This window comes from Zea mays, chromosome 8 (assembly GCF_902167145.1).
Source record: "Zea mays cultivar B73 chromosome 8, Zm-B73-REFERENCE-NAM-5.0, whole genome shotgun sequence".
Classification (NCBI taxonomy): domain Eukaryota; kingdom Viridiplantae; phylum Streptophyta; class Magnoliopsida; order Poales; family Poaceae; genus Zea; species Zea mays.
The window spans coordinates 6,704,026-6,731,322 of NC_050103.1; the positions used below are offsets into that span (position 1 = coordinate 6,704,026).

At 49.9% G+C, this 27,297-nt stretch overlaps 1 protein-coding gene and 1 pseudogene across 1 annotated transcript; one reads left to right on the forward strand and one right to left on the reverse strand.

Annotated features, from left to right (window-relative positions):
* Positions 1-2,925: 2,925 nt before the first annotated feature.
* Positions 2,926-3,104, forward strand: LOC111590082 (uncharacterized; annotated as a pseudogene).
* Positions 3,105-3,462: 358 nt separating this feature from the next.
* On the reverse strand, positions 3,463-4,731 carry LOC100502524 (putative geranylgeranyl pyrophosphate synthase 3). The gene has a single exon (NM_001197002.2). It carries the CDS (start codon positions 4,677-4,679, stop codon positions 3,588-3,590), a length of 1,092 nt encoding a protein of 363 aa, NP_001183931.1. The 5' UTR covers positions 4,680-4,731; the 3' UTR covers positions 3,463-3,587.
* Positions 4,732-27,297: the final 22,566 nt, after the last annotated feature.

Sequence of the window (27,297 nt, forward strand, 5' to 3'; positions counted from 1 at the left end):
TCTTCTTACCATTTATAGGACCCATGTTGGGCGTCTCCTTCTTTCGAAGGTCCTCAAAACATAGTAACTATTCTGTTTTTCTAACAAATGTACCACATGACTAAATGCCAAAGGGGGAGAGCCAAAGGTAGGTATCGAGCAAGGAGCGCACCAAGGCTTCAGCGATCATTGTGAACATGCTTCGGACGAAGCTAATTCCGAAGGTCCTTTGGGGGAGAGTCAAAAGGAATAGAAGGACAACTTTACCCTCGACATGTACATTAGAATGAATGTCTAAGAAATCAAGGATATAGTTGTAAATTTACTTGAGCTATGTCCTAAGTCTATAAATAGAGGAACGATGCCTTGTACTGTTTGGATCTTTTTCGAAGAAGGAGAAGAGATAACACTCTCATTGGTCCATCCTTCGAAGTTACCTTCGAACCCTCACTCATGTAAAGTCGAAGGTATGAATGTAACTGTTTATTAAATTATCAGAAATGAAATCTGAGATGAATATACAAATAAGATAAAGAACTTGTCCTTTATTGCTTGCACTTTACGTTTATAAGTATACATATGTACCTTCTTTGTTTGTAACCCTCTTCCTTCATATGACCTTTGAAAATGGTTAGATGAAAGAAGAAACGGACGACGTACTAATTTATGTTAACTTGTTTTTGACATCCCGAAAGATTAAAAACAAGCATCCATCATTGCCTTCGTCCTTGGATCATTATCTCAGAGAGATAATGCCCCTAAGGACGAATGCCCCTATTGCTTAACATTGTGTTGCCTTGTTTTTGATTCCGTACAGTAATAAAAAACAAGTGACCAACAACCCCTTACCATCATTACATCATTCGTGATACACTCCCGACTAATAGGACAAAGACCCAACGACTAAGCGTTGCAAGCTGTGAAAGCGGAGTCTCACCAAAATACTCCAACAGTGTATCCCGACCGAGCAAGGGAAATAGCAGCTGCAAGACATCCATGGTGGGATGTGCAACCACCACATCATGTCATGGACCCTCATTAGAAACGCCTTCGGACAAGGCTTCTATTGGCCAACCATGGTGGCAGACGTTGAGCAAATCATTCGCACTTGTGAAGGGTGTTAGTTTTATGCTAAGTAGACCCACTTTCCTGCACAAGCAATATAGCATATCTCCACCATGTGGCCCTTTATGGTCTAGAGTCTAGACATGGACATGCCCTTCAAGAAGGCACCCGAGGTTTGTCACCATCGATAAGTTCCTGGTCGAGGGAGTGCAGGCGCCGCTCTAGGTCTAGGGAGAGGGATTGCAGGACATCCCATTGATGCTCTAGGTTGTGGGGGTAGAGATCGCCTTCTCGCTCAGCATGAGCTCACACTCGAAAGGCCACCAAAATTGAATTTCATTCAGCCACCCTTGGATATAATCTTGAATAGGAACTGGTCCACACTTTTTCTTTCAATCTTACAATGGTCGATACTCGATATTGGTCTTGGAAAGTCCCGAAAAGAATTGTTTTGACCACAGGAAGAGGTAGGTGTCTGACGAGTACACTGTTGTTTTTCTTCCCTTTATTTAAGAGGAAGCTGAGGCACAAGACGAGGAATGGGGCAAAAGGACTCCAAGCCTACCTACACATGGATATGACTACTCTTATGATTACGAGAGTACTTCGTCGAGATATACCTCGAGAAATACTAGGAATTCGTTCTCTAGTTATAGCATGAGGTATGCGCCTCCTTCAGAGAATAATGTACATCCAGAGACACATGTCGGGCCTCGTGGCTCATAGAAGGATATGATAAAATGGTTGGTCGCGTCCTTCTTGTATTACATCGATTTGTTGGTTTGTTGTACATGATTTTTATATGTAAAAAGATAATTAATGGATTCATGCAATAGTTAGTATAAGTGTTTTATATATGTGTCTAAATTTATTATCAACCATTTGAATATAGACATAAAACTAAGTGCTAAAACGACTACTATTTTGGGACGGAATGAGTATCTTTTTATGCGTGTTTAAAGCTTCAGTTTCGTGGGCCCGCACGTTACATTTGAAGCACATGGTTTTCTTCCTCTCTCCCACTTCTCACCTAACAATGATCCCTTATACCATAGATAGGCTATGAAAAACCATACATATCCAACACGATAGGAATCCACACGCAAGACAACGTTTCTATTGGTCACTTGTTTTTGACTTCTTATAAAAAACAAGACAACATGAATGATTAAATCTTGAGCTTCACCCTTAATTAACTACTATCTTTGAGCTTAATTAAAGGGAGAAGATTAGGGATACAAGAAAAGATGATAGTAAGAGTAAATCACAAACATGGGAGATGTAATGAATTACTCATCGTGATATTTTATTGCTTCACTTTGTTTCATACAATATAATGATTAGTTACAGATATAATTTCGGCTTTACGAGGAAGAGCGTGAAGACTCTTTGTGTTCGAAAAGTGTCCTTATGCATGACACTGTTCTCATATTTATAGTGGTGAGGTACAACTTCGTATGAAATTACAAAAATACTCGCACACCCTATACATATGAATTACAGGCCTCATGAGGACAACATCGTTCTTTTCTCCTTCTTGACCATCTGGTCAATCTTCTAGATCCTTCTCTTCTGCTTTAGCTTCGTAGATCACGTTCGGCATTCAGGAAGTCGAAGCTTTCTCCTTTGGATTTTGTTGGTGCATTGCCTCCATGGAGCCTAAGCTTCATGGCTTCGTTTTTCCTTCAGACACCAACCCTTACGAAGGTGAGTTTCACATCCTTTGAGAGCACCCGAAACATACTTAATTGACAATATTGTACTTTGAGGACCTTCGGCAATAAAGGCTCCCAACAACTCTCACATAGTACCACCTCGCTACCTGAAGGAGGATGAACGATCGAGCGAGCTATTAAAAAGGGTCAGACTCCTTTTCAACCTATACCTTTTATCGACCTTTTGGCTAAGATAAGGTGTAACATTTATTTTTATTAGTTTAATATCTAATATGTGGACCCGCTCACTGTGACATTAAATTATTTTTTATTAGTATTAAATATTATTGTGTGCCATCGTAGTGCATATGCATTATACTAGTATTAGCAAAGTGCATGCACGTTGCTATAGATTCCATTTATAAATATAAAATATAAAACACAAAGACATGTGTGCTCTGTTGGCTAGTTAGATGTGAATGTGTGTCTTAGAGTCAATAATCATAGTTTAAATCTTAATTTTTGTATAAGTTTAGTTTTTTGCCATTTAAATGTGGAGAAGCACGCGGAAACGTGGAATTGGAAAAACTGGTCTTTTTATATAATAGAGATTTATTTAACGATAGGAGTAAGGGAAGCTGAAGTAAGAACCGCACTTATAAAGGCTACTTGTCCGTGAAGGCGTGAACGGCCCATTAGGTAGGTTGCCACATGCCACTGGCAAACTGCAGTGTCACTCAACTCGGAAGCCCATAAATCCTTTTGGGCCGGGGCAAAGTAATCACTCGATGTTGAGGTCTGAGAAACTAATAGTCAACGCATCACTTTTATCAAGTGTTCCGGATGAGCCGGCCAGATCCACTTCCATAGTTCCACTTCCACCCCATCTCAATGCTGTCTGTGCGCCATGAACCGCGCGAGGTGCCGCAGCGGCGCCGTGCGCGCGGCGTCCAACCCGTCGAGCTCCGCCTCGGCCTTCGCCAGGAGCTCGCCCATGTATGCGCGCGCTCCCTTTAAGCCCATCAGCCGTGGGTACGTGGCCTTGCCGGCGGCAACGTCCTTGCCCGCCGTCTTCCCGAGCTGCTCCGACGTGCCCGTCACGTCCAGAACGTCGTCCACCACCTGGCCCAGGAGCCCTAAGAAGTGCGCGTACCGACGGACGCGCTCGACCTCGCCGTCGCCCCCGCCCCCGACGACGGCGCCCGACACGGCCGCGGCCTCCACGAGCCGCGCAGTCTTGTGCACATGGATGTACTCCAGCGCGCCCAGGCTCACGGAGCCGGAGGGGGCTCCCTCGCTCGCCATGTCGGCGACCTGCCCCGCGGCGATGCCGCCGACGCCAGCTACGCTCCCGAGCTCCACGACGGCGCGGAGCGCGCGGTCCGCGGGGACGCCGGCGCCCGCGCTGCCGCGGGCGACGTGCTCGAAAGCGAGCGCCAGCAGCGCGTCGCCGGCGAGCAGCGCCGTGGGCTCGCCGAACGCGACGTGGTTGGAGGGGCGGCCGCGGCGGAGCGCGTCGTCGTCCATGCACGGCATGTCGTCGTGGATGAGCGACGCGGTGTGGATCATCTCGACGGCGCACGCCACCGGGACGGCCGCGGCCGCGGTCCCGCCCACGAGCTCGCACGCGGCGATGGCCAGCACGGGGCGGAGGCGCTTGCCGCCCGCGAGAACGGAGTAGCGCATGGACTCGCTCAGGACCTCGGGGCACCGCAGACCCTGCAGGGTAAGGTCAAGCGCGTCGTGCACGGCCCTGGCCTTGGCCGACAGGTAGCTCTCGAAGTCGAAGCTGGTGCCACTGTCGACGGCGACGTCGACGATGGTGCCTCTGGCAGCACGGTCCGCGGCGCGGTGCCGGGTCATGGAAACGGATCGGTTCTCAAGCAACTGCAGCGAAGGGGATCTCTGAACATGGTAGGACTTGAAGATTTGGGTGTGTGGTGCTCCGTGCTGGAGGAAGCAGGATGCCAACTTGTTCATGGAGCCTTGCTGTGTTTTTTGCGCGGGTGTGGACTGTGGAGTGTGGAACTTTGGATACCGAGGAGAGAAGGTTTGGGTACTTATAAGTTACAGCCAGTTAAGTTACTAGCCAGTCGTGCTTTGCTACGTTTATTATATATCATATAAATAATATTATATATTTATTAAATATAATTATTATTTATTAATAAACACTAAGATTGTCTGGTGGTTTGTCATAAATTTTTGAAGCAAGTTATAGATTCGAGTGTTCGCTTTACACTATTTTTTGTGTAGTGTGGTAGCTGCGTGGGCTGGATCGGCGCAGTAGCTATCTACGCGTGCGGTGTTGGGTGTTGGGTAGGCGTAGTAGCTAGCGGTGCGAGGACTATTTTTTGTGCGGGCGAGATCGGGGTCGAGTGCTATGGAACGGATCCAGAGTATCAGTACGGACTAGACGTCCATATTAAGTTTTTAACAGAGCATATATCATTGGACAGGAGCAAGAACTTACTTTCCTTTGTAAAACGAACATACTCGACATGAAATGGCTCATTAGTCTGAATATTAATTCATAAAACATATTTATATATACATCTACCTTTATACATACCTAATATTGAAAAACAAACTTTTATCTTTCTGTCCATTTTCTGCCGACTAAATATAGATCACCTTTTTTCTATTCTTACTATATATATCACTTATATCTATATATAATATTAAAGAGCTAAAATTGTATCGTTTTTTAATCCACCACCTGCCAACCACTTGTAACGTCACACTTATTCTATTCTCACCATCTCTCACTCAATTTAGAGCTAAAAAAACCTTTATTGACATTGCATAACTCATGACTCCTAACGGTCGAACCTAAATCCATGCTTGTCCCAACATGGCACACACACATGCATGTGGCTCATCTTCCATCGCTTCTAACCACATAATGTATGTAGATAATGGTTTAAGTTGATTTAATCTCTGTTCAACTTTTCATAGGGATCAATTCTTCGTAGGAAATTATATTTAGAGCTGATTTGGTGACTAGGGATCACGGGGGGATTGGAGGGGATTGAGGGAGAAATTAGTTCATTTTCCCTCAATCCCCTCCGATCCCCCGTGATCCCCTTGTCACCAAATCAATCCTGGTGTTTTTGCCCTATTTTATATATTGCAATGATGATTTTCCCCTGCCTTTTAAACTTTATGCATGGTTTTACCCTCGCGATTTTGAAACCAAGTGTCCGTTTACCCCTGTTTTCTAACACCATAAAATATGATTGGATTAAATAGCAAAAAAAAAATGCAAAGAAAATAAAAGATACTCAAACGAAAAGGTAGGACTGCCGTCGTCTCTTATCCTTTCTTCGTGGCTTCTTTACGAATACCATGTTAACTGAACACAGGCTAAAACGCTGGTTCGTTCTAGAAATTCACGGCATCTTCTACGTAACTGTCTTCTGATTTTTCATATACAAAGCTACTCGCTGTTGTGTTTTCCATTGTCTCTAACTCTGAGTGTGCAAATTTCACATATACAACATACCAGCATCGATGTCTCACCAGGCGGCACACGTGATTCTTGCGTGAAACGTGAATTCTCTCTGGCCGGCACGTGCAAGCGCCCTCGATGCAGAGGTATGGACGGTTAACCCCTTTGATCCCGCGGTTCGGGCTTCCACTCGGGTCATGTTTTCTGTCTGAACGTTGGGGTCTTTGGACGCACACGTACCACTAGGAATGGACGGCCCCGACAGCTGCCCCGACGCATGTGGGCGTGAAACACGTGAATAATAAAATAGTTAGCTCTGAAAACTGTGCTAAAACAGATGACTATTTCCTTATCCTCACGAGTAAATTATAAGGCAAAGTGCTCCATTTAGTTTTGAGTATAGAGTATAAAACACAAATACACGTACGTTCTATTGGCTAGGTGAGTATGTGTTGTGTTGGTCGGTGAGTGTGAACGTGTGTTTAGAGGTAACAACTATTGTTTCGATCCTATTTAGTATAATTTTAGTGTTTTTCTATACTATACTTAAAACACCAGTTTCAACAGTCGTCTCGCGTCATCTTTTTACAAATAACCCCTAACAGCTATTTCAAATTAATCCGCCGCAAGTCTATAGATGACCAAACGACGACTCGGCACGGGCCAGATGCTCGCGGGCCACAACTCTGGCCCAGACACGTCATGTCGGCCTGCTGACTGTGCCGGGCCAGCCTGTTAGCCCGTCGACCCTGTTAGCCCGTCGGCATCGACCCATTTAATTAAATCAGCGTAAAATGTTAAAAAACAGTGCATGGAGTGGAGTTCAAACTCATGCCCTGATGGAAGAAAGGCGGGAGACACTGGGTGAAGCTGTCTAACCAGTAGAACATCAACATCATGCTCAGATGTTTTTAATATTGAATATTGTCGGCGTTTCGACCCCGGGGGTCCCTGGACCGACGAGTAAATTGTCGCTGCGTGTCCCTGCCCAGATGGGTTGGCGCGGGATGGAACACAAGAGGTGGGACAAGCCTTGTATTATCCTGCACCAGGGGTGCCGCTCGCAGTAGGGGTTACAAGCGCGTCGCGTGAGAGAGAGAGGGACACAGAGCTCGTCCGTCGCTTCTCTCGCGCGAACCCCCCTCAGGGTGGCCCTGGACCTCCCTTTTATAGAAGCAAAGAGAGAGTCCAGACGTACAACGGGGGGCGTAGCTATGCGCTAACGTGTCCGGCAGTGGAGTGCCTAAGCCCTGTGTACATGCCAATGTGGCCGTTGGGGGAGAGCTTGTGCCCTGTACTGCTGTACATGTGATGGCGTGGCCGCCGGAGGAGCGCCTGAGTCCTGTAGGAGCATAGCTGGCAGCACGGCGAGGATCCTGCTGACGTCTCCTTGCTATCGTAAGGGGCTGATAGCCACCGGCGTCATGGCGCACGCGGGGCACCATCATTATCCGTCGTCGGGGTAAGCCAGATGGGACGCCGGTCTTGTTCCTCGTAGCCTGAGCAGGCTAGGAATAGGGAAATGATGCATCCCCTATTAGCGCGGTCAGTCCGAGCCCAGGGTCAGTCGAGGCGGAGACTTCTCTTGAGGCCGAGGCCGGGGTCGGGCGAGGACGCGATTCCTCCCGAGACCGGGGTCGAGGCCGAGTCCGGGGGTCGGGCGAGGCGGAGACCTCCTCCCGAGGCCGGAGCCTGAGGTCGGGCGAGGCGGAAACCTCCTCCCGAGGCCGGAGCATGAGGTCGGGCGAGGCGGAGCTTCCTGTTGCGCCCGAGGCTAAACTCGGTGGTTGATCGTGACTTGTTGTCAGTCGTTGCCGGGGTGGCTGACACGGCAGTCGGAGCGGAGCAAGCGGCGCTGTTTTCCTGTCATATCGGACAGTAAAGAAGACGGGCGAAGTGACTGCGGTCACTTCGGCCTGCCCGTCTGAGGCGCGTGTGTTAGGATACTGCGTCAGGCATCCCCTGCATTTAATGCGCCTGCGAAGCGGTCGGTTGGTGAGGCGGTCTGGCCAAGGTTGCTTCACAACAAAGTGAAAGGGAAATGTGCCCTTGGGCCATTTCTAAGTGTTTTGGTGATTTAGTGTCCAACACAAGTGCCTAAGTGTAAAGAGGTGGACAAAGTACAAATCAGGGATAAAGGTATGTTTCTCAGACTTAGTACATTGTTTTATGGACTAATGTATTGTGTCTAAGTGCTGGAAACAGGAAAAATCCAATTGGAAATGTCTTGGCTCGAGCAGCCAAGAATCTGCTGAGTCTGGGAGCACCGGACTGTCCGGTGGTGCACCGGACAGTGTCCGGTGCGCCAGGCTGGCTCGAGCGAAGTGGCCGCTCTCGGGAATTCACCAGCGACGTACGGCTAAAATTCACCGGACTGTCCGGTGTGCACCGGACTGTTCGGTGAGCCAACGGTCGGCCGGGCCAACGGTCGGCCGCGCAATCTGCGCGAGACACGTGGCTGAGCCAACGGCTAGAAGATGGCACCGGACTGTCCGGTGTGCACCGGACATGTCCGGTGCGCCAACGGCTCCAAGTCTGCCAACGGTCGGCTTCGCTAATTAAGGAAGGAAATCGGGCACCGGACAGTGTCTGGTGTGCACCGGACTGTCCGGTGCCCCCGATGACAGAAGGCAAGAATGGCCTTCCAGATTTGTGCTCAACGGCTCCTAGCTGCCTTGGGGCTATAAAAGGGACCCCTAGGCGCATGGAGGAGTACACCAAGCATCCTTTGAGCATCATTGATCACTCACACTTCATTCTTGCGCACTAGTTTGACATTCTAGTGATTTGAGCTCCGTTCTAGTGTGCTAGTCTCTTGAGCTCAAGTCTGGGTTTTGCGTGTGCGTATTCGCTGTGATCTTTGTGTCGTGTGTGAGTTGCTAATCCCTCCTTTGCTCCGTGATTCTTTGTGAACATCTTTTGTAAGGGCGAGAGGCTCCAAGCTGTGGAGATTCCTCGCAAGTGGGATTAATAAAAGCAAAGCAACACCGTGGTATTCAAGTTGGTCTTTGGACCGCTTGAGAGGGGTTGATTGCAACCCTCGTCCGTTGGGACGCCACAACGTGGAGTAGGCAAGCGTTGGTCTTGGCCGAACCACGGGATAACCACCGTGCCATCTCTGTGATTGATATCTCTTGGTTATTGTGTTGTGTTGAGATCCTTCTCTAGCCACTTGGCAAATTACTGTGCTAACAATTAATCAAGTTTTGTGGCTTAAGATTTTGAAGTGTTACAGGATCACCTATTCACCCCCCTCTAGGTGCACTCAATTGGTATCAGAGCCGTTCTCTTCAAGAAAGGGACTAACCGCCCGGAGAGATGGATCCTAAGGGCAAGGGGATGGTGATCAACGACAAGGAGAAGGAGACCTTCGTCAACGAGCCCAATGATGACAGGCCCACCGACTCAGGCTCGGGCCACAAAAGAAAAGACGGGAGGAAGAAGAAGACAAGGCGCATCAAGGAAATTGTCTACTACGACAGCGACGAATCTTCCTCCTCCCAAAAGGACGACGACGACCACGATAGACGAAAGACGGTTAACTCAAACTTTTCTTTCGATTATTCACGCATCCCGCATAGTTCAAATGCTCAATTGCTCCCCATTCCACTTGGCAAGCCCCCTCACTTTGATGGAGAGGATTACGGATTTTGGAGCCACAAAATGCGTACTCACCTGTTTTCTCTCCATCCAAGCATTTGGGAGATTGTGGAAAGTGGAATGAAATTTGATAGCTCGGATAGCCCTGTGTTTATTAATGAACAGATTCATAAAAATGCACAAGCTACTACTGTGTTGCTAGCCTCTTTGTGCAGGGACGAGTATCACAAGGTGAGCGGCTTGGATAATGCCAAGCAGATCTGGGACACCCTCAAGATCTCTCATGAGGGAAACGACGTCACCTTGCTCACCAAAATGGAGTTGGTGGAGGGCGAGCTTGGACGGTTCGCGATGATAAGGGGCGAGGAGCCGACACAAACATACAACCGGCTCAAGACCCTTATCAACAAAATAAGGAGCTATGGGAGCACGCGATGGACGGACCACGACGTCGTCCGCCTAATGCTAAGGTCATTTACTGTTCTTGATCCTCATTTGGTGAACAATATACGTGAAAATCCCAGGTACACCAAGATGTCGCCCGAAGAAGTTCTTGGGAAATTCGTTAGCGGGCGAATGATGATCAAGGAGGCGAGGTACGTGGACGACGCCTTGAATGGTCCGATCAACGAACCGTAACCCCTTGCTCTCAAGGCAACACGAAGCAAGGAGGCGCTACCTAGCAAGGTGGCACAGATTGAGGCGGCCGGACTTAATGATGAAGAGATGGCTCTCATCATCAAAAGATTCAAGACGGTGCTTAAAGGTCGCAAGGGACAGCCAAGCAAGACCAAAGCCAAGGGGAAGCGCTCATGCTTCAAATGCGGTAAGCTTGGTCATTTTATTGCTAACTGTCCCGACAATGATAGTGATCAGGATCAAGGGAACAAGAGGGAGAAAAAGAAGAACTATAAGAAGGCAAAGGGCGAGGCTCATCTTGGCAAGGAGTGGGATTCAGACTGCTCTTCGTCCGACTCCGACAATGAAGGACTCGTCGCCACCGCCTTCAACAAGTCATCCCTCTTCCCCAACGAGCGTCACACTTGCCTCATGGCAAGGGAGAAGAAAGTAAGCACTCATAATACTAGTACTTATGCTTCTTCAAGTGAGGATGAGTCTAGTGATGATGATGAGATAGATTACTCATGCTTATTCAAGGGATTAGATAGAACCAAGGTAGACAAAATTAATGAATTGATTGATGCCTTGAATGATATGAATATACTTTTAGAAAAGCAAGAGGATTTGTTGTATGAAGAACATGATAAATTTGTAGAAGCTCAGAAATCTCTTGCTCTAGAAATAAGAGGAATGAAATGCTCTCTAGTGAATTATCTTCTTGTCATGAAACTATTGCTAAGTTTAAAAGTTTTAATGATGATTTAAATGCTAAACTAGAAGTAGCTAGTAAATCTAATTCTTGTGTAGAAATTGTTGAAACTTGTAATAGGTGTAAAGATTTTGACATTAATGCTTGTAGTGATCATTTAGTTTCAATTTCCAAATTAAATGATGAATTAGCTAGTCTTAATGCCCAACTTAAGACTAGCAAGAATGAATTTGACAGGCTAAAATTTGCAAGGGATGCCTACACGATTGGTAGACACCCCTCAATTAAGGATGGACTTGGCTACACGAGGGAAGCCAAGAACTTGATAAGCCATAAGGCTCCCATCTCCGCCAAGGAGAAAGGGAAGGCCCCTATGGCTAGTAATGTGCAAAAGAACCATGCCTTTATGTACTATGATAGAAGACAACCTAGAAATGATTATAGGAGTTATAATGCCTTTGATTCTCATGCAATGTTTGCTTCTAGTTCTTCTTATGTGCATGATATAAATGTTGGTAGGAGAAATGTTATTCATAATATGCCTAGGAGAAATGTCGTTAATGTTACTAGGAAAGTTAATGGATCTTCTACAATATACCATGCTTTAAATGCTTCTTTTGCTATTTGTAGAAAGGATAGGAAGATAGTTGCTAGAAAATTAGGGGCAAGATGCAAGGGAGACAAAACTTGCATTTGGGTCCCTAAGGATATTTGTGCTAACCATGCAGGACCCAACATGAGTTGGGTACCTAAGACCCAAGCCTAAATTTGCCTTGCAGGTTTATGCATCCGGGGGTTCAAGCTGGATTATTGACAGCGGATGCACAAACCATATGACGGGGGAGAAGAAGATGTTCACCTCCTACGTCAAGAATAAAGATTCCCAAGATTCAATAATATTCGGTGATGGGAATCAAGGCAAGGTAAAAGGGCTAGGTAAAATTGCAATTTCCAATGAGCATTCTATCTCTAATGTGTTTCTAGTGGAGAGCCTTGAATATAATTTACTATATGTTAGTCAATTATGTAATATGGGATATAACTGCTTATTTACAAATGTAGATGTGTCTGTCTTTAGAAGATGTGATGGTTCACTAGCTTTTAAAGGTGTACTAGACGGCAAACTTTACTTAGTTGATTTTGCAAAAGAAGAGGCCGGTCTAGATGCATGCTTAATAGCTAAGACTTGCATGGGCTGGTTGTGGCATCGCCGCTTAGCACATGTGGGGATGAAGAACCTCCACAAGCTTCTAAAGGGAGAACACGTGATAGGTCTAACTAATGTTCATTTCGAAAAAGATAGACCTTGTGCAGCTTGTCAAGCAGGGAAACAGGTGGGAGGCTCTCATCACACCAAAAATGTGATGACAACATCAAGACCCCTGGAGCTGCTACAATGGTCTAGTTATCGTTGATGACTTTTCCCGCTTCACTTGGGTGTTCTTTTTGCAGGATAAGTTTGAAACCCAAGGGACCCTCAAGCGCTTCCTAAGGAGAGCTCAAAATGAGTTTGAGCTCAAGGTGAAGAAGATAATGAGCGACAACGGGTCCGAATTCAAGAACCTTCAAGTGGAGGAGTTTCTTGAGGAGGAGGGGATCAAGCACGAGTTCTCCACTCCCTACACACCTCAGCAAAATGGTGTGGTAGAGAGGAAGAACAGGACGCTCATAGATATGGCGAGGACTATGCTTGGAGAATTCAAGACCCCCGAGTGCTTTTGGTCGGAAGCCGTGAACACGGCTTGCCACGCCATCAACAGGGTCTATCTTCACCGCCTCCTCAAGAAGACGTCGTATGAGCTGCTAACCGGGTGATGACGCAGAAATTCGAGATGTCGATGATGGGCGAGTTGACCTACTTCCTTGGGTTTCAAGTGAAGCAACTCAAGGACGGCACCTTCATCTCCCAAACGAAGTACACACAAGATTTGCTAAAGAGGTTTGGGATGAAGGATGCCAAGCCCGCAAAGACGCCGATGGGAACCGACGGACACACCGACCTCAACAAAGGAGGTAAGTCCGTTGATCAAAAAGCATACCGGTCCATGATAGGTTCTTTGCTTTATTTATGTGCTAGTAGACCGGATATTATGCTTAGCGTATGCATGTGTGCCAGATTTCAATCCGATCCTAAGGAGTGTCACTTAGTGGCGGTGAAGCGAATTCTTCGATATTTAGTCGCTACGCCTTGCTTCGGGATCTGGTATCCAAAGGGGTCTAACTTTGACTTGATTGGGTACTCAGATTCCGACTATGCTGGATGTAAGGTCGATAGGAAGAGTACATCGGGGACGTGCCAATTCTTAGGAAGGTCCCTGGTGTCATGGAACTCTAAGAAAGAAACCTCCGTTGCCCTATCCACCGCTGAGGCCGAGTACGTTGCCGCAGGACAGTGTTGCGCGCAACTACTTTGGATGAGGCAAACCCTCAGGGACTTTGGCTACAATCTGAGCAAAGTCCCACTCCTATGTGATAATGAGAGTGCTATCCGAATAGCGGAAAATCCTGTTGAGCACAGCCGCACAAAGCACATTGACATCCGGCATCACTTTTTGAGAGACCACCAGCAAAAGGGAGATATCGAAGTGTTTCATGTTAGCACCGAGAACCAGCTAGCCGATATCTTTACCAAGCCTCTAGATGAGAAGACCTTTTGCAGGCTGCATAGTGAGCTCAATATCTTAGATTCGCGGAACTTGGATTGAAATGTAGCATACATGTGTTTATGCTTTTGATCATGTTCATTCTGCATTTTGTTGCTTATTGTGGTACTCAAGTTGTACAAACACTCCCTGGACCTCACAAGTCCTGTTTGCAAGTGATGCACATATTTAGGGGGAGCTGTACTACAACTTGACCCTTTGAGACTAACCATGTACTTGAGTTTGGTTGTTTTAGTCTCCAAGGATAATTGAAAGGGAAAAGGTGGACTTGGACCATGCAAGACTTCCACTGCACTCCGCTGAAAAGAGTAACTCTTCCAAGTTCATCTTTATACTCTTATTGCCTATTTGCTCTTAGTTGGAGATTTTGGTGAGGCAATGGGGTTAAAGGGCCAAGATTGATCCCGTTTTGGTGCTTGATGCCAAAGGGGGAGAAAATAAAGGCCAAAGCAATAAATGGATCAGCTACCACTTGAGAAATTTTGAAAATAGTAGATTAGAGCTTTTGGTTTGTCAAAACTCTTTTATTGTCTTTTATGTCAAAAGTTGGCCTCTTGTGGGGAGAAGTCTTGTTTATGGGAAAAAGGGGGAGTTTTTGAAATCCTTGATCAAATTTCTTTGGAAAACCTCTCTTTATGTCTCTACAAGTGGTTTTTGACTTAGAGATAGGAATTTGAGTTTGATTTGCAAAAACAAACCAAGTGGTGGCATAGAGTGATCCATATATGTCAAATTGAATCAAAACAATTTTGAGCTCTAATTTGAATTGTTTGTGTACTTGTTCTACTTGCTTTATGTTGTGTTTGGCATAAATCACCAAAAAGGGGGAGATTGAAAGGGAAATGTGCCCTTGGGCCATTTCTAAGTGTTTTGGTGATTTAGTGTCCAACACAAGTGCCTAAGTGTAAAGAGGTGGACAAAGTACAAATCAGGGATAAAGGTATGTTTCTCAGACTTAGTACATTGTTTTATGGACTAATGTATTGTGTCTAAGTGCTGGAAACAGGAAAAATCCAATTGGAAATGTCTTGGCTCGAGCAGCCAAGAATCTGCTGAGTCTGGGTGCACCGGACAGTGTCCGGTGGTGCACCGGACAGTGTCCGGTGGTGCACCGGACAGTGTCCGGTGCGCCAGGCTGGCTCGAGCGAAGTGGCCGCTCTCGGGAATTCACCGGCGACGTACGGCTAAAATTCACCGGACTGTCCGGTGTGCACCGGACTGTCCGGTGAGCCAACGGTCGGCCGGGCCAACGGTCGGCCGCGCAATCTGCGCGAGACACGTGGCTGAGCCAACGGCTAGAAGATGGCACCGGACTGTCCGGTATGCACCGGACATGTCCGGTGCGCCAATGGCTCCAAGTCTGCCAACGGTCGGCTTCGCTAATTAAGGAAGGAAATCGGGCACCGGACAGTGTCCGGTGTGCACCGGACTGTCCGGTGCCCCCGATGACAGAAGGCAAGAATGGCCTTCCAGATTTGTGCTCAACGGCTCCTAGCTGCCTTGGGGCTATAAAAGGGACCCCTAGGCGCATGGAGGAGTACACCAAGCATCCTTTGAGCATCATTGATCACTCACACTTCATTCTTGCGCACTTGTTTAACATTCTAGTGATTTGAGCTCCGTTCTAGTGTGCTAGTCTCTTGAGCTCAAGTCTGGGTTTTGCGTGTGCGTATTCGCTGTGATCTTTGTGTCGTGTGTGAGTTGCTAATCCCTCCTTTGCTCCGTGATTCTTTGTGAACATCTTTTGTAAGGGCGAGAGGCTCCAAGCTGTGGAGATTCCTCGCAAGTGGGATTAATAAAAGCAAAGCAACACCGTGGTATTCAAGTTGGTCTTTGGACCGCTTGAGAGGGGTTGATTGCAACCCTCGTCCGTTGGGACGCCACAACGTGGAGTAGGCAAGCGTTGGTCTTGGCCGAACCACGGGATAACCACCGTGCCATCTCTGTGATTGATATCTCTTGGTTATTGTGTTGTGTTGAGATCCTTCTCTAGCCACTTGGCAAATTACTGTGCTAACAATTAATCAAGTTTTGTGGCTTAAGATTTTGAAGTGTTACAGGATCACCTATTCACCCCCCCTCTAGGTGCACTCACAAAGCCTGCCCGAGCCAGGCCTCTGGAGAGCCGAGGGGGCGCCCGCTGCCTGAGGAGGCCCTCGGGCAAGGCGTGAACTTGTCTGGGACTACTGTTCCAACCCGAGGCTGGGCTCGGGTGAGATCGCGTCCCTCGGGTAGACGAAGTCTTGGCTTGAACCGCACCCGTCAGTTGGTCTGAGGGTGTTTACCAGCCACGATTAGGAGGTTGGGAGTACCCCTAATTATGGTACCCGACAGTAGCCCCCGAGCCTCGAAGGGAGTGATGGTACTCGCTTGGAGGCTTTTGCCATGTTTTTGATGAGGGGACCAGCCTTTCTCGGTTTTTGCCTTGTTCTGGTGGGTGCGCGCAAGCGCACCCGTCGGGTGTAGCCCCCGAGGCCTCGGAGGAGTGGTTTGACTCCTCTGAGGTCTGAATGCTTTTCGTGGTGCTTCGGCCGGTCTGATCGTTCCCTCATGCGGCCCGGCAGTAGCCCGGGTGCGTGGTCGGGTTCCAAGTTATCAAGCTGGTTTGTTGACGATGTCAACAGTTTTGGCCGTAGCCGGGTGCGAGAGCAGCCCCCGAGCCTCTGCACGGAGCGAGAGGACGATCAAGGACTTTCCCGACTTTTATTATATGCCCCTGCGTCGCCTTTCCGCAAGGAGGGGGGGAAGCGCCATGTTGCCCTCGGAGAGCGCCGAACATGGTGTTTCTAGTGAGCTGCTAACGGGTGATCCAAGTGGACGCCCGTGCCCCGTTCGTTAGGGGTCGGCTGGTGGCCCAGAGGCGCGCTCCAAAAGTACCTGCGGGTGATTCACCGGACCCAGACCCCTTCGACAGGGTCCGAGGGCTCGATGCCTCCCTCCGGTGGGATTCCGTTACAAATCGTTCCCGTCGGTCTCGGAAATGTCCTAGGGTACCTCGGGAGCGTAGCCCGAGCCTTGGCTATGTATCGAACGTACCCAGAGTCATCCCTCACTCTGCATGCTCTAGGGCGACTGTCGAACCCTTCCGAGGGGCCAGCCTACGAACCCCTGATCAGTAGTGGGCACGGAGCCCAGGCGCTCTGGGGCGGCTGTCGAACCCTTTCCGAGGGGCCAGCCTTCGAACCACTGATCAGTAGGAGGGCTCGGGGCCCGCTTCCTCCGCCGAGAAGGATCCTTTCCACAACGTCCCCTTTCCCGGTCCCTGTGGCAAGAGAGAGAGAGAGGATGAGGGGAAGGATATGAATTTAAATAAGGTGGCGCACCTTTTTTTGATGCGGTCATTATGGCGAAGGCGAAGTGACGCCCACCTCGCCTGCCAAAGGTGTTGCCTCCTCCGTCGGGGAGTTAATGCGACGGGACGGGCGATTCACGTGGCGCCCGTTGCGCGTGCGAGCCGTTCGAGGAACGGGGCACGGGTGCGTCGTCTTCACGCCATGGGAGAGGGCTCTCCCGTCGCTTCAGGAGGGGACACGAGCCTGCAGGCGACTTGACCGCTGCCTTCGCTCGTCTGCCGCTGCAGTTACTGCCGGCCCGCTTTTGACCATGCCAACCGTCGTGCCTACCCCGCGGCTGACTGACCCGTGGCCGTCGCCTTTAATTGGCGCTGTTGGGTCATGCGCAGGGCTACCTTGAGTCGCGGTACTGGTTCCATAGTCGAGGAGGCGCAGCATTGGCGCGAGTGGCGGTGTAGCTTCTCGCACGTCGTAACCGGCGCGCCGGTTACATGACATGTGGGCCTGCTTCCTTTGCGCTGGTCCGCCGGATGCGGTTGAAGCCGAAGGGGCGCATAGTTGCGGTGCAGTTGGATGCATGTCGCGTGGCAGTCCACCCTTTCGACCACCGGTTTCTGCGAAGATGGGAGAGTGCTTGTAACTGCGGGACGGTTACATGCCTCGCGTGCGGCGGTTCGCCTTCTTCGTGCTTCGGATCAGCTCGTATGACACGTGGGTCCCAGCCCCCGTGTCGTAAGGGGAGAACCCTAGAGGATGTCAGTGGGGATTTCGCCTGTGACGCTAAGGGGTGCAAGCGAAGAGGTCTGCCTATAAAAGGGGGATCGATCCCCTAGGTAGTGGCCATGCCTTCGTCCTCCCCTCATGCATTGCGCCCTTCCGCCTTTTGAACCCCCAGATGGGGTGCTCCAGCGTCGCCTTGCTCTTGCTGTCGTTGGAGGAGCACGGCCTCGTGGAGATCGGCACCTTTCAGCCATCGCTCGGCTTCAAGGATTTCGTCGTGCAGGCTGAGGTGGAGAGCGAGCTGAGCCGGGTTTCGCCTCCCGTGTGGGTCGGTGACCCGCTTCTTCCTCCATCATTTGGGGGAGAATGGTATCCTCCAGCCCTGCGGAGGTGACGCCCTTCAGCCATGCGGGGGGAAGGCGAACCGTTGCTGCCCGGCCAGGGCGCAGTCATCCGTCCTCCACCTGGGCAACGGTTGTGTCGTACACCGGTGGCTGCTGTCACCGCCCTCGCGGAGAGGGTGTACTTCGACAACGCGGGTTCAATCGGTCGTAGACGTCGTCATCTGCAGCGTGTCCGGCTCGCTGGCCCAGCTGACTCTAGCGCCGCTCTCGATGCTGCCTCCTGCCGCTTGGTTCTCGTGGGGACCAACGCTGGCCGGTCCTCGAGGATTTGAGTGGGGATCTGCCAGCGAGCTGCTTGGAGTTCGTTGTCCCGCTGGCCCCCCGGTGTGGAGGTTGTTCATGTCCCCGGGAATGGAACCGGAGTCCCGTTTGTAAGGAGATATACCGGGTTTTTGCTGGAGCAAAATGTAACCGCTTCAAGTACTTAGACATTTGTCGTAGGTCGGGAGAACCGCCGAGGGTTCTGCCGATGTCTAAGTCTGTGTAGCATAGTTACCCCGGGTATACGTGTTTGTTCTTTGTGGCTGTCGAGGCCTGAACATTTGGGTATTCGAGAATGAAGCTGTGTGTCTTCCTCATTCCGAGCACTGGGACTTGTCTGTTGGCTAGCCGAACCACTTAACCGAGCGTCGGTTGCCTTTCGCGAAAGGTGACGAGTGAGGTGTCCATATCCCGGAGGTGTAGGAGTCCCTCGGCTCTATCGGCCTTGCCGCTCTAGGCTTCCCTTGCTCAGTTTTTGGAACCCTCGGCTGCTCTGCGATGAGCCGGAGCCGGAGGAAGCGGTGTTAGCGCGGACAGACGCGGAGTCGGCTCGGAAAGAGACTTCGTTGGCCCGGGAGATGGCGGCTTCCCAGGCCGAGGATGATGTGGTAGTAGCCGCTGGAGCTTGGCCAAGACATCTGCTGGCGCGGTGCTGGCGTCCTCCCTTAGGTGGAGGTCCTTTTGCCCGGGTCGCCGTCCGAGGCCGGGGCTGGTTCCGCTGAGGGTGGAAACAACACCGAGGGTGCTGCTGCTCCCCCTGCCGATGCCCGAACCTGTAGGAAAGTTTGTCTGTAGCATGCGCATGCTTTTTCGTGGCCGCCGAGGCCTAAACACTTTATCGTTGTGTTTAAAAAGTTGTGTCTTCTCTCCTCTTGTTTCGAGCATCACGACTTGTCTGTCAATAGCAGAATCGTTTATCCGAACGAGAGTTACTTTTCGCGGAAGGTGATGAGTGAGGTATCCGTATCTCGGAGGCGTAGGAGTCCCTCGGCTCGGTCGGCCTTGCCGCTTACGTGCGCTCTCATTTGGTCGAAGGATTCCATTGTTGGTACAGTCGAGAAGGCGCGAAAGTTGTTTTCTACCCGAGTGTTAGGACTTGTTCGGTAGCAGGATCGCTTATCCGAGCGTGAGTTACTTCTCACGGAAGGTGATGAGTGAGGTATCCGTATCCCGGAGGCGTAGGAGTTCCCTGGCTCGGTCGGCCTTGCCGCTTATGTGTACTCTCGTCGTTCTTAGGATTCCGCTATCGATATGGAAGTCGAAAGCACAAAGGTTGTTTTGGTAGAAAATTTTTCCGAGGAAAATTTTGACACAGAGGGGGTTCCCCCTTCTAGCCCCCGAGGGAGGGTCGAGCTTTGCTGAGGCAAGGCCGACCCTTCCTTGACGGTTAGACTTTTGTGTATGCAAACGAGGTACATGAACGACTTAAAACATCTTAAGGGTAGAAGCGACGTAGCTGTTGGATGTTCCAAGCGTTGCTGTAGACCTCGCATTGGTCGTTGGCTAGCTTGTATGTTCCGGGCTTCAAGATCTTGGCGATGATGAAGGGCCCTTCCCAGGGAGGAGTGAGCTTGTGGCGCCCTCGGGCGTCCTGTCGCAGGCGAAGCACCAAGTCTCCCACTTGGAAGCCTCGGGACCGAACGCTTCGGGCGTGGTAGCGCCGCAGCGACTGCTGGTACTGTGCCGAATGTAGTAAGACAATGTCCCGAGCCTCCTCGAGTTGGCCCAGCGAGTCTTCTCGGCTGGTCTGGTTGCTTCGGTCGTCGTACGCCTTGGTCCTCGGGGACCCGTATTCTAAGTCTGTGGGGAGGACGGCCTCGGCCCCATAGACTAGAAAGAACGGCGTAAAACCCGTGGCGTGGCTCGGCGTCGTCCTCAGACTTCAGACTACCGAGGGTAGCTCTTTCATCCACCGCTTGCCGAACTTGTTGAGGTCGTTGTAGATCCTTGGTTTGAGCCCCTGCAAAATCAGACCGTTGGCACGCTCCACCTGCCCATTCGTCATGGGATGAACTACGGCGGCCCAGTCCACACGGATGTGGTGGTCGTCGCAGAAGTCTAGGAACTTTTTTCCGGTGAACTACGTGCCATTGTCGGTGATGATTGAGTTTGGGACCCCGAAGCGATGGATGATGTTGGTGAAGAATGCCACCGCCTGCTCGAACCTGATGCTGTTTAGGGGTCGGACCTCGATCCACTTGGAGAATTTGTCGATAGCGACCAGCAGGTGCGTGAAGCCCCCGGGTGCCTTCTGCAAGGGACCGACGAGGTCTAGACCCCACACAGCAAATGGCCAGATGATGGGTATCGTCTGCAAGGCCTTGTCACACCCGGTTTTGGAAGGCAAACCGAATGCGAACTATGTACGTGCCAGGATCAGAACTCACGTACACAGCGATTACATAAATGAACATCATCACACAATGCTCGAATAATAACATAAAAGGGGTACTTATTACATCATAGAGTCATAGACATCCACATATTCATTGTCTTAACAAGTAAATCAAAGTACTAGCGAAACGCAGTAAAGATAAGGCCTCCACAGGCAGCTGACTGGGGGTTGCCGCCAACCCACACCTAGAATTCGTCGTAGTCTTGGAACTCCTGGAAGTCTCCTTCCACGACTTCGTCTCCTCCTGAGCAGTGGTTGCAATGCGGACAACCTGGTGTTTTGTGGTAAAGCAAGGATGAGTACACATCAACGTACTCAGCAAATGTCCCGTTTGGCTGAAGTGGACTAGCTTTATGTGGGGTTAGGCTCCAGCAGTTGCTTTTAGTTGGTCAAGTATTTATCATTAGTAGAAGCCAGATTTTAGCATTTAACAACCCGTAAACCATTTCCTCATCGAGGAACAACATCATCATAGTCGAACCAAAACCATAACATAATCCTTGTCTCTCGAACCATCTGTATCTCTAATCAAAGAGGATCCCAAGGCTGCTCTTAACCGTGAGCACGGCTGATATACCAGTTTCACTACCCTCTGCAGAGGTTGCACACTTTACCCATGAGCCGTGATTCCCGTTTTGCCCGGGGATCATGACTCCCCATTGATCACTTCCTAGGTGGTCCGGCAGGGTATCACTACGTAGCTTTTACAAAGATTCCCTAGAGGTCATAGCCGCCCGTTAGGTTTCTCCAGTTTGATAAACACAGTACTCCTCCCCGCAGGAGGGTGACTAACAAAAGCAAAACGAAAGGACCTCGGCACCCAGCCTCGGCAGAGCAAGCACTGTGCCTGGACCCCATTAACGGCACGACAGCGAAGCGACTACACCTCTAGTTCCTCTAATTAATTAGCTAAGGGCGCCCCATTTCACCCTCATGGTTGCACTGTTATCCCGGGTGGTCTCTCAACGAACAGGTCCTTACGGAGAGGTACTCGGGAAACAGCCCGAGTCCCCTTAAATGCCACAAGTATATCATCATATCCAGAATAAAATCATAGTATCATCATTGTATCTCATCATGTTCATTGATTAAAGTAAAGCGCTAGCATGTAGCTAACCATAGTGACCCAAAAGGTAAATCAAGGACAAGGTAAATAGAAAGCTAGTAAATCCTTAGGTTTCAATTAAGTAATGCGGGAAAGTGAATTAAAAGTGAATGGGACATAATGGGTCAGAGGACACTTGCCTTCACCAAACTGCTGATCAGGGACTTCCTCTGCAACTGCCTCGGGAAACACAGACTGCTCGTTGTCTACGTAAAGCAATCATTCACACTATGCACTTGGGAAAATAACAAACAAAAACAATATACCAAACATATGCAGCAGAGAGAGGTCACATGTTCATAGTTGAAAAGGGATAGGCACTCTGGTGTTCCCTAGGTCTGGGGTAGAGGACTATACAAAGTGATTCATCATCCACTAATCAAGTTTAAGTCAGTGGTGGGATTAAATAATTATCTGGTTTAAGTTCCTAAACTTAAGTGTCTGAGTCCATAAACTTAAGTGCTCCAACTTTTATTAAAGTCTACTATCTTTTATTTATCTCAAATAGGGTTCCCATAACATTAACTTTATCCTAATGATTAACCATTAATTGGGACATGGAAACAGCAGGGAAACATTGCATAAACAGATAGATAATAATATTATGAACATTTTGCAATTTGAAGCACCTAATTTGGAGTTCATATGACAAAGTTATGAATTTTACAAGTTTAGGGGTTAAAATTATACCCTAAGGACCTATTTTGAATTAAATAAAAGGTCCGAGGACCTTACTGCGAGAAACCAGGGACGGCGGGCGCAATTTCCAGAAAACAGGGGGGTTCTTTAAGAAAATGCGCGGGCGAAGGGGTATCGGGCGCCTACAGCCGTTGGATCTCAGATCGACGGCCAGGATTAGATCCCGCGGCGGGCGCGCGGGCGCGCGGCGGCGTGAGCGGCTGACAGGCGGGGCCGGGCGGGCAGCGCGGGCGCGGGCGACTGGCAGGCGGGGCCCAGTTGGCAGGGAGGCGGGGCGCGGGGGAAACGGCTCTGGGCCGTTGGATCTTGGGCGGACGGTTGAGGTTGGGTTCGGGTTATTTGAATCCGTGCCGTCCGATCTAATATAGACGGCGGGGATGGGGTGGCTGGCTCCCGTCTCCTTCGGCTAGCTGGGGCGGCGGCGCTCGTCCCCGCGGCGGAGGAGCTCGCCGGAGACGAGGGGCGCGGGGGCCCTGCGGGTCCTTGGGGCGATCCGAGTGGCCGGGGAGGTTAGGGAGGGCACGGGGAATCCATTGGTGGGGTCTGGGTCGGGGCAAGGGCACCGGAGGGGGGGTGGCTCACGGCGGAGTGGCTCGGCGGCGGCGGCAAGCAACTCCGACGAGCAATCAAACGCAGCAGAGAGCAAAATAAAGGCCAATAGGGGTGGGAGAGGTTCTTTACCTCAAGGCGGGCTCCGGGGACTCCTCGGCGGCGACGGAGACGCGACGGTGGCCCGGGTCGACGGTGGCGGCTGCACGGCGGACGACGGGTGAGCGCGGGCAGAGAGAAATAGGGAGGGGAAGGGGAAATTGGTGCGCGTTCCGGGTTGCGGACGTCGGGGCGAAGCTCACCGTGGCAATGGACACGGCGGAGCTCCAACGGCGGCCGGGAACCGAGCTCGGAACGGCGGGGTTTACGACGGCGGCGCTCTGGCGTGCGCACAGCGAGGGAGAGGTGGAAGAGGGGGGCCGGTTGGTGCGCAAATGAGGGAGGGGGAGATGGCGAGCAAGGCTCGGGGCTCAAGTGGCCGAGGGCGAGGTGGGGCGAGCCCCACGCGCGACGTGGGCGCGGAGACCGCGGCACGCACGGCGGCGGTTACGCGAAGACGGAGAAGCTGACAAGCCGGGCCCGCGGCGCAGAGAGAGAGAGAAGAAAGCGGATGCGGGCGCGAGGGAAGCGGGGCTGACGGGCCAGGCCCACGGGCAGAGAGAGAGCGAGGGAGCGGGCGCGCGCGGGGAAGCGGCAGCGCCGACAGGCCGGGCCCGCTGCGCAGAGAGAGGAGGGGGGAGAGGCGCGCGCGCGAGGTGGGCCGACTGGGCCGAAAGGCCGAGGGGGGCGGGGAAGTGGGCTGCTTTGCCTTTTTCTTTTATTTTGGAATTGTTTTCTCCTTTTCTTTTATTTATTCTATTTGATTCAAATTCAAATGAGCCCCAAATTCAAATTAGACTTTTTGAGAATTATGCACCAAACAAAAGTGAAATCTAGGGTTCAACATGATGCAACAATTCATATTCCCTTAGGGTTTGAGCTAATAGACTATAATTACAAATAAAATAACCACTTTTCTCCTATAGAAATGAGAAAGAGAAGATTGGGAAAGGATGAAAAAAAGGGAAGTAACACCTGAATTTGTGAATATGAGCAAAGAAATTTTATACCCCCAAATTCGGGGTGTTACAAACCTATCCCCCTTAAAAGAATCTCGCCCCCGAGATTCAGGGTTGGTCAGCAAAGAGTTCAGGGTATTGGCTTTTAGATCATCTTCTCGTTCCCAGGTTGCTTCTTCCTCAGAGTGGTGACCCCATCTGACTTTGCACATTCTGATGGTGTTTCTCCGGGTGACCCTGTCTGCAAACTCCAAAATCTGCGTTGGCTTCTCTATGTAGGTCAGATCTTCCTGAACTTCCAAACCCTCCACTGGCAACTGCTCTTCTGGTACTCGCAGACATTTCTTCAATTGCGACACGTGGAACACGTTGTGCACTGCCGACAAACTTTCTGGTAGGTTGAGTTGGTAAGCCACTTCTCCACGCTTTGTTTGAATCTGATATGGTCCGACGTACCGGGGTGCTAACTTGCCTTTAACTCCGAACCTTCTGACTCCCCTGATAGGTGACACCTTCAGATAGACGTAATCTCCCACTTCGAAACTCAGTTCTCTTCTCCTTCGGTCCGCATAGCTTCGCTGTCTTGACTGGGCTGTCTTTAGATTCTCCCGAACCATTTTGATATTCTCTTCAGCTTCAAGCAAGATGTCGGGGCCAAACACCTGTCTCTCTCCAGGCTGGTCCCAATGCAGCGGAGTCCTACAACTCCGTCCATAGAGTGCCTGAAACGGTGACATCTTCAAGCTGGCCTGGTAACTATTGTTGTAGGAGAATTCTGCATAAGGTAATCTTTTGTCCCATCCTGACTTGTCTTGCAACGCACAGGCTCTCAACATATCTTCTAGGATCTGATTAGTTCTTTCAGTCTGACCGTCTGTCTGCGGGTGATAAGCTGAGCTGAAGTTCAAATGGGTGCCCAAAGCTTCTTGTAGCTGCTGCCAAAAATGAGATGTGAACTGCGTTCCTCGATCTGACACTATCTTCTTCGGCACACCATGAAGGCAGACTATCCGTGACATGTATAACTCAGCTAACGTTGCTCCGGTGTATGTTGTCTTCACAGGTATGAAATGGGCCACCTTTGTTAGGCGGTCCACAACCACCCAGATGGAGTCATAACCGGCCCGGGTGCGAGGTAGGCCAACTATAAAATCCATCCCGATCTCATCCCACTTCCACTGAGGAATCCGCAATGGCTGCAACAATCCGGCAGGCCTCTGATGCTCTGCTTTGGTTCTCTGACAGCTATCACAGATGGCGACATATTCTGCGATCTCTCTTTTCATGCCATACCACCAAAACCTTCTTTTTAAGTCCTGGTACATCTTCTCACTTCCAGGGTGTATGGAGTAGGCTGTCTCATGGGCTTCCTTGAGGATCAGTTCCCGGATAGGTTTGAGGTCGGGAACACACAATCGGTCTTTGAACCATATTACCCCTTCTTCATCCTCTCGAAAGTCTTTGCCTCTTCCTTCTAGGATCAGCTGCCGGATCTTGTTGATGCTTTCATCATCCTTCTGCCCTTCTTTGATCTCCCGCTCTAGGGTGGGCTCTAATTCCACTGTCACTCCTTGCGTACTATTCAGGAAACCGAGGCTCAGTCTGTCAAATTCCTTGGCTAACTCATATGGCATTGGGTGCGAGGCCAACATATTAACTTGACTTTTCCTGCTCAGAGCATCTGCAACAACATTGGCTTTGCCCGGATGGTAATGTATCTCCAACTCATAGTCTTTGATCAGTTCCAACCATCTTCGCTGCCTCATGTTTAACTCTGACTGGGTGAATATGTACTTCAGACTTTTATGATCTATGTAGATGTCGCACTTCTGCCCATACAGGTAATGTCTCCAGGTCTTTAAAGCATGAACCACTGCTGCCAACTCCAGGTCATGTGTGGGATAGTTTTTCTCATGGATCTTCAGCTGTCGAGACGAGTATGCTACAACTCTCCCTTCTTGCATTAGCACACATCCCAATCCGGTGTAAGAAGCGTCGCAATACACTGAGAATGACTTGTGAACATCAGGCAGGACTAACACAGGAGCTGTAGTCAATCTATTCTTCAGTTCTTCAAATGCTTCCTGACACTTTTGGGTCCACTTAAACTCAACTTTCTTCGCTAGTAACGCTGTCATCGGTCTAGCAATCTTTGAAAAGCCTTCAATGAAACGCCTGTAATATCCAGCCATTCCGATGAAGCTCTTGATCCCGCGAACATCCTTCGGTGCTTTCCAGTTCAGGATATCTGCTACTTTCTTTGGATCTACTGCCAACCCATCTTGATTTATGATGTGACCCAGAAACAAGACTTCATGAATCCAGAACTCGCATTTGCCCAGCTTGGCATACAACCGATGTTCTCGAAGCCTTTGCAATACCATCTTCAAATGCTCTACATGATCTTCCTCACTTTGAGAGTATATGAGAATGTCGTCGATGAACACTACCACAAACTTGTCCAGATAATCCATGAACACACTGTTCATCAGGTACATAAAGAAGGCGGGTGCATTTGTCAAACCAAAGGACATAACTGTGAACTCATATAACCCATACTTGGTGATGAACGCCGTCTTCGGTATGTCCGAGGGTCGGATTCTGAGTTGATGGTAACCTGATCTCAGATCTATCTTCGAGAATACGCTGGCACCTCTGAGCTGGTCAAACAGATCTTCTATCCTTGGCAGGGGGTACTTGTTCTTGACAGTGACTTCATTCAGGGCTCTGTAGTCTATGCACATCCTTTTGGTACCATCTTTCTTCTCTACAAACAACACTGGAGCGGCCCAAGGCGAGGTACTTGGCCTGATGTAACCCTTCTCTAACATCTCATCTATCTGCTTCTTGAGTTCCACCAATTCTGGTCCAGACACTCGGTAGGCTCTTTTGGAAATGGGGGCGGTACCAGGGATAAGCTCTATGGCAAATTCGACTTTTCTCTCGGGTGGCATGCCCGTTAGCTCCTCGGGAAACACATCCGGAAAGTCTGACACAACCCTGATAGCCTCGAGCGGGTTGGGCTCTTTACTATCCACTGAAATCCGGTGACAGACTCCCTCTTCTGATT

Excerpts from the sequence above, each read along its gene's own strand:
- LOC100502524 (NM_001197002.2), bottom strand. The coding sequence starts at position 4,679 with ATGAACAAGTTGGCATCCTGCTTCCTCCAGCACGGAGCACCACACACC.